This window comes from Heterodontus francisci, chromosome 25 (genome assembly GCF_036365525.1).
Source record: "Heterodontus francisci isolate sHetFra1 chromosome 25, sHetFra1.hap1, whole genome shotgun sequence".
Lineage (NCBI taxonomy): Eukaryota > Metazoa > Chordata > Chondrichthyes > Heterodontiformes > Heterodontidae > Heterodontus > Heterodontus francisci.
This window is the reverse complement of record NC_090395.1, coordinates 63866382-63881495: the sequence shown is the minus strand read 5'-3', so window position 1 is coordinate 63881495 and position 15114 is coordinate 63866382. Positions and strand designations below refer to the sequence as shown.

Genomic DNA, 15114 nt, shown 5'->3' with positions numbered 1-15114 from the left:
ACTTACCTGTCTATCAGTTAAATCAATTTTGTTGCCTAAAACTACGAAAGGGTAATTCTCATATTCCAAAGGTATTTTCTCCAGGATCTCCTCCCTCCACCCTTCCAGGGCATAGAAAGAATCTTTATCAGTCACATCAAAGGCGAGCACGCAACCATCTGCCCCTTTGGAGAAGAAGGGCACCAAAGACTTGAAGCGCTCCTGCCCTCCAGTGTCCCAGATCTGAATTAAAGAACAAAATGCAAGTCAGTAGCTATTGGATCAAATGGCTCCCTCATTGGAGGCCCATAGTCATTTAATAAACTGTCACTCACTGGTCAACCCTGCAAAGTAAGAAAGTTATTCAAGATTGTATGTTTTGTTGGCTTTATGTTGGGCTCAGCTGCAAGTTCCTCTTGTACGTCCCTCCGACTTTTTCATTGTGGCTTTCTCTAGCCTGTCTAGCAAGCCACCTTCCTCAAACTCACTTCTGCAGGGTTGATATCTGCTGGCAATTTAAGAGAGAATTCAGAGCTCTGAAGCTGCAGGGTTTTTTTTTTACCCCTCATGTATATCGAGAGGAAGGAGTCTCTTACTGTAATGACCTCAATGGGTGACTGACGTGCCTGACTTTTTCATCTTTGGAGGACAATTGTGCTTCTTACACGGATATATGAGATGCTTTCCTGGCTCCCCCAAATAAATATCTGATTGGATGCGCTTTCTTACTCTTCCTTTCTGATTTCCCTCCATCTTGTTTTGGGTTAGCCACCAACCCGCCCTTTATGGATTAACAGGCCAAATCTTGCCAATAAAATAATGGCACGTTAATGATGCATGCTGTTATTAATGCAGAAATCAGCCAGTGAATTCAGGGATTAAGAGTTGTCAATGTCCAAAACATTCATTGCCCATTAAGCTCGTAACAGCAAGATAGAGCTGGTAATTAGTAGCGTAAGTACCTTTTTAATGATGTGATAATTGTTATTTCAATGTCAATCAACCTCTCTGGCCCAGAAAAGGAACAATTTAAACTGTTCAGTCTCGATCTTGAATGTAGTTAATTTGACTTAATTTGTCAAACATTCCACTTTTACATTTTTACATTTTTACATTCCACTTTTACATTTCTTCTTACTTTTTCTTTCTGTCCTTTTTCTCTCTCAATCTTTTGTTCTCTTTACTTATTTCTCTTCCTGTATCCAATTTGACTCTAATTCACCCTATTTCCTTCCCTGTCAAGCCTCGGTTTCATTCTCAATCCTTAACTCTCATTGGTTAAGGAGACACAGTGTTGGTCCCACCACACCATTCACTGAGCTCCCAGATGCCCCTCGGCACAACGTTATCAGCTCACACTTGCAGCAAGGTACAACGCAAAGGTTTTTTCAGCTGAAGAGTGCAGGAAAAGGTCTAACTAAAGATGTACACCGCGAGCTGTTTTGCTCCAGCAAACTTTGGCCCAATATTGCACATAATGCATACATACGAACACACAAATTAGGAGTTGGAGTAGGCCACTCGACCCCTCGAGCCTGCTCTGCCATTCAATAAGTTCATGGCTGAACTAATTACTCCACATTTCCACCTACCCCCGATAACCTTTCACTCCCTTGCTTATCAAGAATCTATCTACCTCTGCCTTAAAAATATTCAAAGACTCTGCTTCCGCCGCCTTTTTGAGGAAGAGAATTCCGAAGACTCACGACCCTTTGAGAGAAAAAATTTCTCATCTCTGTCTTAAATGGACAACCCCTTATTTTTAAACAGTGACCCCTAGTTTGAGATTCTCCCTGAAGGGGAACCATCCTTTCCACATCCACCCTGTCAGTACCCCTCAGGATCTTATATGTTTCAATCCAGTCAGCTCTTCTAAATTCCAGTGGATACAAGCCTAGCCTGTCCAATCTTTCCTCATAAGACAGCCTGCCCATTCCAGGTATTAGTCTAATAAACCTTCTCTGTACTGCCTCCAATGCTTCCTTCCTTAAATAAGGAGACCAGTACTGTACACAGTACTCCAGATGTGGTCTCACCAATGCCCTGTATAATCTTCAGGTGAGCTCAAATCTCTTCACTTCTGATGATACATGTCCTCTAGAGTTGAACTCAGACATAAAAAAGGAAAGAACTTGCACTTTTTATAACCTCAGGACATCCCAAAGCTAATGAAGTACTTTTGAAATGTAGCTACTTTTATAATGTAGGAAACACAGCAACAAAAAGCAATGAGATCATGACAAGATAATCTGCTTTTGTGATGTTGGTTGAGGGATAATTATTGGCTATGACAACAGGGAGAACTCCCCCTGGTCTTTTCCGAATAGTGCCGTGGGATCTTTTGCGTTCACCTGAGAGGGCCTCAGTTTAACATCTCATCTGAAAGTCGGCACCTCCAACAGTGTAGCACTCCCTCAGTACTGCATTGGAGTGCCAGCCTGGATTATGTGCTCAAGTCTCTGGAGGGGGACGGTCGATCCACAACCTTCTGACTCAGAGGCAAGAGTGTTACCACAGCTGACTATGGGAGTAGAGAAAGATTGGGAGAAAGGGAAAGGGTGGGGACGAATTAAAAGCATTATTCAGTGCTGGTGGCTTTCCGCAATAGAACACCATTGCAGGAGTCGTACACCCATGCAGGATGCAATCAAATCTTCAGTTTTTCTCACATGTGCAGTGCACGTGATGAAGCAACACAAGTATTTCTCACCTGCAGCTTCACTAACATATTGTCCACTTCAATCTCTTTTGTAAGGATGCTTGCTCCCAGTGTGGTGCGATACTCCTGGATGAATCTGTTGTTGATGTAACGGTTCAGAAGGGAGGTTTTACCAACCCTGCAGCAAAGCAATTGGGAAAATTCAACCACTATTTAGCCTCATTTTTAGAATGCTCTAACTTAAATGATGCAAATGTATTGAAATTCATATTTTCGTGAGGAGTCACGTGACTGTGTGGGCCTCTGGATTTTCTTTCCCAATGCAGTTGCCCAGTGCACAGTGACCCTTTGGATTCACTGCCCAGTTCTGCCCGGGGTTGTGAGGTTGGCACTTGCCACCTGACGCCCCCATGTTCTGGTGCTATCAATAAGCCGACTAGTTCAATAATCACAGAGAAATACATCGACCGTACAGCACAGAAACTAATCATTCAGCCCAACTGGTCTGTGCTGGTGTTTATGCTTCACACAAGCCTCCTCCCTCCTGACTTCATCTCATCTTATCTTCATATCCTTCTATTCCCTCATGTGTTTATCTTGCTTGCCCTTACATGTATCCATGCTATTTGCCTCAACTACTCCTTGTGGTCATGAATTCCACATTCTAACCACTCCCTGCATTAAGAAGTCTCCCCTGAATTATTTACTGGATTTAATCAGTGACTATCGCCTATTTCCGACCCTTAGTTTTGGCATCCTCCACAAGTGTCAGCATCTGGCCTTTCAAACCCTTCATCATTTTAAAGACCTTCTCTTTTCTCGAGAAAAAAGCCCCAGTCTGTTCAGTCTTTCTTGATAGTTATAACTTATCAATTGTGGTATCATCCTGGCAAATCTTTTTGCACCTTACCTAGTGCCTCTATATCCTTTGTATAATATGGAGACCAGAACTGTACACAATACTCCAAGTGTGGACTAACCAAGGGACCAAATAAGTTTAACATTATGTCCCTGCTTTTCAATGCTATTTACTGAGTGCGGCCAGCAGATGGCGGACTTGCCTGATGATCAACACTGGTCAGTCAGTGTGCTGAGGTAAGTTGCTATATTGTTGTGAGGGGCTTAAAAATTCCCTTTTACCTTGAACTTCCCTCAAGAAAACACTGCACTGATCTAGGCAGGTGGAATCTTCATTTACTGGATAGTACTGCATGCAACAGTGTCAGTTGTGACTTAAGGGTAGCCTCACTCAAGAGCGTTGAGTGCAAAATCTTGGCTGACACACCGGCACAGTACCGAGGGAGTGCTATACAGTCGGCAGCCCCGGCTTTTGCATGAGACATTTAGTTTTTAGTTTAGAGATACAGCACTGAAACAGGCCCTTTGGCCCACCGAGTCTGTGCCGACCATCAACCACCCATTTATACTAATCCTACACTAATTCCATATCCCTGCCACATCCCCACCTGTCCCTCTATTTTCCCTACCACCTACCTATACTAGGGGCAATTTATAATGGCCAATTTACCTATCAACCTGCAAGTCTTTGGCATGTGGGAGGAAACCGGAGCACCCGGAGGAAACCCACGCAGACACAGGGAGACCTTGCAAACTCCACACAGGCAGTACCCAGGATTGAACCCGGGTCGCTGGAGCTGTGAGGCTGCGGTGCTAACCACTGCGCCACCGTGCCGCCCACATTAAACCGAGTCCCATCTTCTCTCCCAGGTGGATTAAAGGATTCCATGACACTATTCAAAGAAGGGTAGGGGAGCTCTCTTGGTGTCCCTGCAAATATTTATCCTGTATGTAAGACGCTATATAAATGCAAGTCTACCTTTAGTTACTTGCTGGCATTGAGATTGGCAATGTAGGTGTTTTAAAAGGTAAGTAGGGATGCACTTTCTTGACTTCTGTCTCTGTGTACAAGAAATGCAAGTGTGTAAGGATAATGAAAAAAGCATCTGGGCCATTCCGGGTCTAACCTACTGTTTTTTTAAAAATAGTTTTTCCAAATCTGTACTTTGGCCAGTCTTCACCGAAACAGGAAGTGATTGAATTTGCCTTTGAATCTATGACTGGAGTTGGTATTTACTGATGGTCTGTTCCTTAGATATCTACACTGCCTGAAGTGTGACTGAATCACATATTTTACCCCTTGTAGTCAAGTGGGAGGTTAGAGGTAGTGAAGTGTCTGTGTGGGGTTAATATTATAACTGCGCTCCCAGTGGGGAGCCTTTGCTCTGGAGAGAGCCCATCGAAAATTCAGGTGGAGACACCGTAGGATTGGGGAGCAGCTGTAACCCCTTACAACAGCTCCATTCTGGGCTCCAGATGATAAAAAGGATATAGAAACACCGGGGAGCATGCAGATTTACAAGGATAATACCAGAACTGAGAGGTTGTACCAGCAGAGATTGAACAGGCTGTGGGTTTTTATTCTCGAGAAGAGAAAAGGCTGAGGGGTGACCTAATAAAGGTCTTTAAAATGATGAAGGAGTTTGATAGGGTAAATGCAGAGAAGATGTCTCCGCTTGTGAGGGAGTCAAAAACTAGGGGCCATAAGTACAACATAGCCACTAATAAATCCAATACGGAATTCAGAAGAAATCTCTTTACCCAGAGAATATGAAATGTACTACCACAAGAGCAACTGGCAAATTGAATAGATGTATTTAAGGTGGTACACGAGGAATAAAGGAATAAAAGGTTGTGCTAATAGGGTTAGATGAAGTAAGGTGGCTTATGTGAAGCATAAATGCTGGCATGGATCAGTTGGGCTGAATGGTCTTCATCTTTGCTGTAGACTCTATGCAATAAATCAGTGTTGACACCATGGGGCTCTGTGTAAGTGAATGGCTTTTGAATGAGTTAATAGGTTTACCCGGGGTTTCCACGGCTTTTCCACTGTAGTCGTGGCAAATAATTGGGTGATTTACCCAAGGAAATTCACCCCTCCCCCGCCCCCCCCCCCCACCCCCCCAACCCCCAATCGTAACTTTCCAACCATGTTGGAAATGGTTGGAGAATTGCGGGCAATGTGAGCCAGAATTTCTGATGCGTGCTCCTGGCAAGTAATTCTCCCCACCGGGAGTGCAAAGTCGGAAAATTGCCCTTATGGGGTCAGATGAATGTTTAATTATTTCCTTTTCTGAATCCAATTGAAAATACAGTTTATATGTTGTCATATTTATATGAGTGAATCCTATGCGGCCCCAATATCTGAGTTACAAGGAAGGCTTCCTGAACGATGTTCCCTCCATGCTGCGCAGATGTGCAGCTGTGCAACAATATGGAATTTACTGCATAGGGAACAAACATACCGCACATAATCAACATTTCCTTTTACATTTATGCAAGTGCGGCCGTGCAGCAATTTTAAAGGGACCACACAGTCCAACAAAAAGGTCATGCACAGCAAGGGGAAATTATAGAGAACATTGTTCCTGAGATACAGAAATATTATCAGTCAGCTACTGACTGTACCTCGTTTTCACTTAATGTTTTAAAACAATTTTATTTCAACCTTCTTTTCCCGACTTCTCCTAAATGTCCTTGAATGATATTAAACATTTATATATATATATATTTAACATATATGTTGCTGCTTACCCAAGAGAACCAAGGATAATTATTTTGAAGTCCACTGTCTTGTTGGTGTTCATCTATGGTACCTGTACAATAAACATAGGAAGATACTTTGTCATTGCTCAACGGACAGAATATTAACTTGTTCACAATGGATGTGTACTGATGCTCTTGGAATGGGTACAGCTCTGGTATGGCCTGTCCAAGCTTATTTAATAAATTTTTTTTTATCAGGATGGCTCTAATACAAAATGAAAAAGCTGAGCAGGTCAGGGAGTATCAGTGGTGAGAATTAAATAGAATTGTATAGCACAGAATCAGGCCTGTGCCAGTGTTTATGCTCCACACAAGCCTCTTCCTACTCCAGTTCATCTCACCCTAACAACACAGCCTTCCATTCTTTTATTTACTTTAGAGATACAGCACTGAAACAGGCCCTTCAGCCCACTGAGTCTGTGCCGACCAACAACCACCCATTTATACTAACCCTACAGTAATCCCATATTCCCTACCACCTACCTACACTAGGGGCAATTTACATTGGCCAATTTACCTATCACCTGTAAGTCTTTGGCTGTGGGAGGAAACTGGAGTGCCTGCCGAAAACCCATGCGGTCACAGGGAGAACTTGCAAACTCCGCACAGGCAGTACCCAGAATCGAACCCGGGTCCCTGGAGCTGTGAGGCTGCGGTGCTAACCACTGCGCCACTGTGCCGCCCCTTTTCTCCTTCATGCACTTGTCTAACTTTCCCTTAAAGGCATCTGTACTACTGTCCTGAACCACTCCATGTGCTAGCAAGTTCCATATTCTCCCCACACTCCGACTAAAGAAGTTTCTCTTGAATTCCTTGTTGGATTTATTAGTGATTTATTTGAGTAAAGGAGTTAATGGGCTGAATTTTACCAGCCTCTCTACGCCGTGAGTCATGGTGAGGGGGCCCGCAAAATTCAGCGGGGAGAGGCCCACGTTGACCCCTGACGTCAAGAAGGGCCTGCCGCATATTACCGACGGCAGGGTGGGGTGGACTTCGGTGAGGCCCTCACCCTGCCTGGCAGCGGAACTTCATCTAAATCTTCAAAGGAACAATAATGAGATTTAAATTAACTTACCTGCAGGCGGTGGCTGTCCCATGCCGATTTTACGGCCGCCGAACGCAGCTCTCACACCTTCGGAACTCCGTATGGAGTTTCGAGGCGAGAACCCGGTGGGGAGGGCGGCGGAATAAAACTTTCATGGCGGGAGGGGTGGGGAAGTGGGGAAAGCAATTTTTCATTGGCTGTGGGGATGGTGGGAAGGGGTTGAGCGTCAGAGGGAACAAATTTCGGGGGGGGAGAGATCAAGATATTAATAAAAGTTTATCATGGGGCAGAGGGCAATTTATATACAAATTAACCATTGGGGGGATGGGAGACGTGATGTAGAGTTGAAATAAAATTTTGTTTTTATTTCCCGGAGATCGGAACCTTTAAATTTTAAAATGTTACTGAAGGGCTTGAAGCCCTTTAAAAATGGCGCCGGTGCCTGTGCGGTGGCTCCGGACGTTGTTGCCGGGGAGACAGTGGCCGCCCCCTCTTCATCATCGGGGGCGGCTGCCCGCCCCCTCTATTTAAATCAGCCCACGTGCGTAATATTGCGGGGGCTGTGCGACAGCACTTCCATGTTGGAAAGCCACTGCGATCACAGCATGCTGCTCTGGAGCGTGGCACTCTAAATAAAATCCAGCCCGATGTTTCATGTTGATGACCTTTCACTAAAACTCCACGGTAATTTGCTTCAGCTTTAATACAAACGTTGTTACGCTGCACAGCAATGTGTCAACGTCAAGTAGTTGCAGCTTTGTGCCAAGGCAAATGTTACTGTAACTTAGGAATGAAGTCAGACGGATTTTACATGGTCTCCATATTAATAAAAGGATATAGAGAGGCAGTTAAGAAGGGGCAAAAAAAGATTTACAAGGATGTTATCAGAACTGAGAGGTTATGACGATCAGGAAAGACTGAATAAGCTAGAAAGGAGAAAATTGATGGGTGACCTCTAATAGAGGCCATTCAAATTATGATGGGGTTTGATGGGATAGACTTGGAGAAAATGTTCCACTTGTGGGGAGTTTAAAACTAGGGACCATAAACCTAATGTAGTCACTGATAAATCCAGTGAATAATTCAGGACAAAATTCTTTACTCAGAGAGTGGTGAGAATGTGGAACTTGCTAATCATGGAGTCGTTGAGGTGATTAGTATAGTTGCCTTTAAAGGGAAGTTACATAAGTACATGAGGAAGAAAGGAATAGAAGGACAAGCTGATAGGGTTAGATAAAGTCGGGTGGGAGGAGGTTTGTGTGGAACATGAGAACTGGCATATGACCTGTTTCTCTGCTGTAAATTCTACATAATCTAACTATGTAAATTGTAAAGATGTAGAACGCTCATATATATCTATAATTATATAGCCCCATATATGGCCCCTAGCCAAGCTGTTCCAGTACAGCGACAACATGGGCATCTACTCAGCAATGTGGAAAATTGCCCAGGTATGTCCTGTACACAAAAAGCAGGACAAGTCCAACCCGGCCAACTACCGCCCCAGCAGTCTACTCTCAATCATCAGTAAAGTGATGGAAGATGTCATCAACAGTGCTATCATGCGGCGCTTGCTTAGCAATAACCTGCTCACTGACACTCATTTTGGGTTCCGCCAGGGCCACTCAGCTCCTGACCTCATTACAGCCTTGGTTCAAACATGGACAGAACAGCTGAACTCAGCAGCAGAAGTGAGAGTGACTGCCCTTGATATCAAGGCAGCATTTGACTGAGTATGGCATCAAGGAGCCCTGGCAAAACTGAAGTGAGTGGGAATCAGGGGGAAAACTTTCCGCTGGTTGGAGTCATACCTAGCACAAAGGAAGATGGCTGTGGTTGTTGGAGGTCAATCATCTGAGCTCCAGGACATCACTGCAGGAGTTCCTCAGGGTAATGTCCTAGGCCCAACCATGTTCAGCTGCTTCATCAATGACCTTCCTTCAATCATAAGGTCAGAAGTGGGGATGTTCGCTGATGATTGCACTATGTTCGGCACCATTCGTGACTCCTCAGATACTGAAGCAGTCCATGCAAAAATGCAGCAAGACCTGGACAATATTCAGGTTTGGACGGATAAGTGGCAAGTCACATTCGCGCCACACAAGTGCCAGGCAATGACCATCTCCAACATGAGAGAATCTAACCATCTCCCCTTGACATTCAATGGCATTACGATTGCTGAATCCCTCACTATCAACATCCTGGGGTTATCATTGACCAGAAACTGAACTGGAGTAGTCATATAAATACAGTGACTACAAGAGCAGGTCATAGGCTAGGAATCCTGTGGAGAGTAACTCACCTCCTGACTCCCCAAAGCCTGTCCACCATCTACAAGGCACAAGTCAGGAGTGTGACGGAATACTCTTCACTTGCCTGGATGGGTGCAGCTCCAACAACAATCAAGAAGCTTGGCAGCATCAAGGACAAAGCAGCCCACTTGATTAGCACCTCATCCACAAATATTCACTCCCTCCACCACCGACGCACAGTGGCAGCAGTGTGTACCAGATGCACTGCAGAAATGCACCAAGGATCCTTAGACAGCACCTTCCAAACCCGCGACCTCTACCACCTAGAAGGACAAGGGCAGCAGATGCATGGGAACACCATCACCTGCAAATGCCCATCCAAGCCACACACCATCCTGACTTGGAACTATATTGCCGTTCCTTCACTGTCACTGGAACAAAATCTTGGAACTCCCTTCCTAACAGCACTATGGGTGTACCTACCCCACATGGACTGCAGTGGTTCAAGAAGGCAGCTCACCACCACCTTCTCAAGGGCAATTAGAGATGGGCAATAAATGTTGGCTTAGCCAGCAACGCCCACATCCCAGGAATGAATAAAAAATATATATATTTGGAGACCCACGTCTGCACATAATTTTTGCCTATAAAAGCTTACTTCCTGTTTCCATAGTTTTGTTACACTTTTATGTCAACTTTTTCCATTATATATTCCTATGTCTACTTTCCTATTAATAATGAAATCTGCCTATGTAAACCTGTCACACTGTGATTGCATCCTCATGCCAGTGGTGGCACTGTAGCACCTCAATTTTCCATCTGCCATCTCCTCGGCCTGTCCTGCAGAGAAACGCCAATACAGTGATCAACCCTGCCTCTCTGTTCCCTAAATTATGGTAAATTCTGGCATTTAATTATAAATAAAATTAAATCAAAGTACTATATAAAAATACAAACATAATGTATGACCTTAAAATGGGGACTGAATTACATCTATGCACTCTGGTCCAATTATCCCATTGCTTTTAACACCACTTCATCTAAAGATTGCACTTGATCTTGGTCCTGCAAGTAAGTTTGAATGTTAATAAATTATCCATATTTCTATTCACTAGATATAGAATTTCCCAGGACTCAACAGCAGATGGTTTCCCAATGAAAATGGAGGAATTTTACAATCATTCTTTCGTCCTGTCTGAACACTATAACATGACAACGTGAATTTTACAAATGCACTGTACTGCTGTTATTGCCTCTTTGTGACTGGGTCTTCAGCATCACAATAGGTGCCCAATATCAAATAAAGCTCTCCAGAAAAAATGCACCAATAATTTGCTACTAATACAGTCACCACTCGGGCACGATGCTTGAGAGTTGTCACTGTTTGTGGAACTGTATCCTGGTTTGGGGCCTTGCATCTTGGAAAGCAGCAGAGCAAAGAGAAAGCTGGGGGTTGGGGTAAAAATACCTTGCCTTTTTATTGAAAGAACACAAATGTTTTGAAATCTTCTCATGGTATTAATCTAATCTCCGAAGTCAAAGGGCAGCTATAAACTGTTTGAGTTTTGCTTTCACAGTTCATAATATCAACTCAACTCTTCAATTAGATTAATGCCTTGTGAACACACGTGGGTTCCATAAACTTGCAACATTTATAGCCTTACTGCATTATATCAGGGTCAATGTTGCTGCAAAGCTGCATGGGTGCACAGCTCCGCAGCAATCCAGAATGTACCACGCTGTACAACAAACAGCCACGCATAACCAATGTTCCCTTTTAAGATACGCGTGGGCATGGCTGTGCAGCAATCTTAAAGGGATCACAAACAGGCTGTGCATAGCAAAGAAAAATGAAAAGGAACATTGATCAGGGTAGCAATTGGATTGGCCAGACAGATACTAATTACTTAAAACAATTCTACTGATGCTATCAAACAGCCAGAAGTTTTATTTTAAGAAAGACAATGTTGGTACTTAGCTATTTATTGATAGCAGATATTCAGGATGAATTAAGAATTAAACATTTCATTCAAGGGGCAGTTCTTTAAGAAAGAACTTTAACCAGTTATGGTCTGTTCGAGCTTTTCAATATTTCCATTGTCATGCTAGACCCCCACCTGTCAAGAATGAGGCATATTAATTTTCTCATGAACATTGATTTTAAAATCAATTTAAAACTTCTGGCTGTTTGATAGCATCAGTAGAATTGTTTTAAGTAATTAGTATCTGTCTGGCCAATCCAATTGCTACCCTGATCAATGTTCCTTTTCATTTTTCTTTGCTATGCACAGCCTGTTTGTGATCCCTTTAAGATTGCTTCACTGGAGTGAAGAAAGGACTTGTTAAACAAATCAGTCGTGGCTGGAGAAGATATGTTTGCATATTAACAAACAGTGCTTGGAAGGACGAAGCAGCCATTCCCTGAGATTCAATCCACAATGAACTCAGAAAGTCTGTTTGCTCCTGAACTGAGAAGATCTCTCCTGTCTTCTCCCATCTCTTTCTCACAAGCCTCTGAATCCACTGAAAACACATGAACCCCAAGAGAGCAAAGTCTCCTACAGCGAACAAGGTTTAAGAAGAATACTGGGCCCCAACGAAAAGCAAGATCTACCTACAATCAAAGACTCTACAGTGAGCTCGAAGAACCCTAACAGCAACTCTTCAGATATTGCCTGAAACCTTCCACTTTATTTCTGCTCTTTTCTGTCTCTAGTTGCATGTGTATATCACATATGCATGCTAGTGTGGGCGTGTCGTGTATCCGTAGGCATCAACCAAATTACAGCTTAAGTTTAATAAATTTCAACTTTTCTTCTTTAAACTTAAGAAAGCCTGTTTGTGCTGGTTTCTTTGCCTGAGAATTGGAAAGCAGAGAACAAGGATTTACTAAAGGGGAGCTAAAAACACAGTGTGTTTAATATTAAACCCTGTTACGGTAAGACCAGGTGAAGGCTGAGAGGGACCCCAAGACACCTTTCTTACCTGGTCGTAACACCATTCTCGATCTGTTAAGACTTTACTGAAATCTGTTAAGAATTGGTCCCATTTACAATTAGTTTTAAGTTTGTTACATTTCAAAGGGCAGAATGCCAAGTGAGATGGTCCAATTTTTTCCTATTTTTGTAACTAGTTTGTGGTTTGACCAGAGCTCATATAGTGATCAAAAGTCAAGTACTAGACTCTGCTGAACTGGTCTAATGTATGATCAAATATGAGACACAGTAGATCGTTATAATAATAAGATACAAGATCCTGTTACAACTAATTTACTGACCCACAGTCACCTACAATATTTCAGATATAACTTTCCAGAATGTTGCACGGATTTAGCTTGCACAGTGTTTATTGTGGGAGTGAACTGCTCCCAGGTAAAGAATATTGTATTCACGGTGCTAGAAATTGATGGATAAAACATTTTTCGGAAAGGAATTTGTTACAATCTGGGGCCAATTATGTGCTGCGTAGTGCACATGAAATGAAGGCTTGGTTATTATCTATCAAAATGGTTTGTTGTTTAGTTTGGCATTTGTGGTGATAATGTGAGCACCATTTTAAAAATGTAGCCATGTAATGGTGAGTTAAGGGCTGATTTTCTTCCGACCTGTGCCCAGGGCACACAAACATTCCACAGGTGCAAATCAGAAGTAAGAGAAAAAGAAAAGAAGACTTGCATTTATATAGCACCTTTCTCGACCTCAGAACGCCCCAAAGTGCTTCACAGCCGATGATGTATTTTTGAAGTGTTGTCACTATTGTAGTGTAGGAAATGCGAGAGCCAATTTGTGCACAGTGAGCTCTCACAACCAGCAATGTAATAATGATCAGATAACCTGTTTTAGTGGTGTTGAGGATAAATATTGGCCAAGACACCAGGGAGAACTCCCCTGTTCTTCTTCCAAATAGTGCCATGGTATCTTTTACATCTACCCGAGACCGCAGACAGGGCTTCTGTTTAACATCTCAACCAAAAGATGGAAGCTCCAACAGTGCAACACTCGCTCAGTACTAGACTGCAGCGTCAGCCTGCATTTCTGCTGAAGTCACTGGAGTGGGACTTGAATCTACAATCTTCCGACTCTGATGCAACAGTGCTACTCACTGAGTCATGGCTAATGCAGCTAAGACAGATGGAGAGTTATTACACTGATCTCCAAACCCCTTCACACTGCCCAGTACTTACTGACTTTCCCATTGTGGTGGGGAAGTGGGGGGTTAGTGCGGTGGTGCGGCGGGAGATGTGAGGTGTGAAACAGGCACGAGCATGATAATCCTACGTGGTGAGGTAGGAGTGATATCACGGCACCTCATTTCCTTTGGACTCTGCTTGGTAGACGCCTCATTGTTTGGGTGCCCACTTATTGGCCTTACTCCTTATGCCCAACCTGCTCAGATTAAAAGATCTCAGAACGTAATATCTGTGTTACTATACTCTTTGTACCGAATAAAAAGATAGTAATCTGTGGGTTACGGTAACTGGAGTTTATTTACAAACGTCTATCATCTATGGCTGCCGCTGCAATACCCTCACACGAGGCTCTGTACAATCCGTGATGTCACATCCTGTAATGATGCTTACAGTCTGTTTACATATCTACCTAGTAACAATCTACGTCACATTATACTACATCTCTCCCCAAGTCTCTGACTTCATTCATCAGGTTAAGTAACGCTGTGGTATTTTCACAACTCTGCCCCAACGCGTTCTCCTTTCACTTGAATATGTTTGGGGTTTAGAGTCTCTTAGTTCTTGCTCTTCACTTTTTTGCATTTGATTGCAACTATTCGATGACTCCCGTTCTCTATCTCAGTTGTCCTCTGGGTTGTCTGCTGATTGTCATATCACTGGTTCATCAACTCTCTCTAATGACTGATTCTCTTGCATTTCTTCCATTTATTTCTTCTGTAGAACTGGTACCAATGATCTTCGGTTCCTTCTTATCATCCCCTGATCGCTCTGAACAATGTGTGATCTTGGATATGGTGATTTCTCTATCACTTCTCCATATCTATTCTTGTCTTTAACACAAACCGATTCTCCAGCTTGGATGCCTGACAGATTTCTCTTGTAGCATCTGTCATAATTCTCAGCTTGAATTGACCACTCTCTATCCTCTCTTTCCCTCACTTTTTCCAAGTCTTCTGCACTAATTTGTGGCTTTAATGTTCTTGGGAGAAAAGGAAGTTGTGTCTTCAACCTTCTGTCCATTCATAAATCACATGGGGTTAACCCATTCCGGAGTGGTATACATCGATAGCTTAACAGTGCCAGATGTAAATCTTCACTTTTCTTCAATCACGTCTTCACAGTTCGTACACCTCTCTCTGCTTCTCCATTGGCCTGAGAGTACCTTGGTGAACTGGAGACATGAACAAATCCGTATGTTTCAGTAAACTCTTTGAAACTTTTGTTCGCAAATTGCAGCTATTGTCAGATATCACAATATCTGGAATGCTGTGTGTAGCAAAAATTTATTTTAAAGATTTGATCACAGCCTCTGAACTCGAGCCATGTAGTAGCTTAACTTCAACCCAGCTTGAGTAATAGTCAACAA

General features: G+C 43.1%; 1 protein-coding gene across 7 annotated transcripts in view; it reads right to left on the bottom strand.

The window, feature by feature from the left end:
* LOC137383938 (ras-related protein Rab-7b-like) overlaps positions 1-15114 on the bottom strand; it is an 80059-nt gene that overhangs the window by 52359 nt on the left and 12586 nt on the right. For 6 of the 7 annotated variants that reach the window (XR_010977507.1, XM_068057353.1, XM_068057356.1 and 3 more), the window contains exons 2-4: positions 6251-6312; positions 2690-2816; positions 7-222 (exon numbers count right to left, since the gene is read on the bottom strand). Coding sequence is in view for 6 of the 7 variants with exons in the window: in XM_068057353.1 (XP_067913454.1) it covers positions 7-222; positions 2690-2816; positions 6251-6303 (396 nt within the window). In the remaining variant the exon portion in view is untranslated. Of the gene's footprint in view, positions 1-6; positions 223-2689; positions 2817-6250; positions 6313-10317; positions 10371-15114 lie in introns of those variants that run through there. The other variant, XM_068057354.1, reaches the window with a different exon arrangement.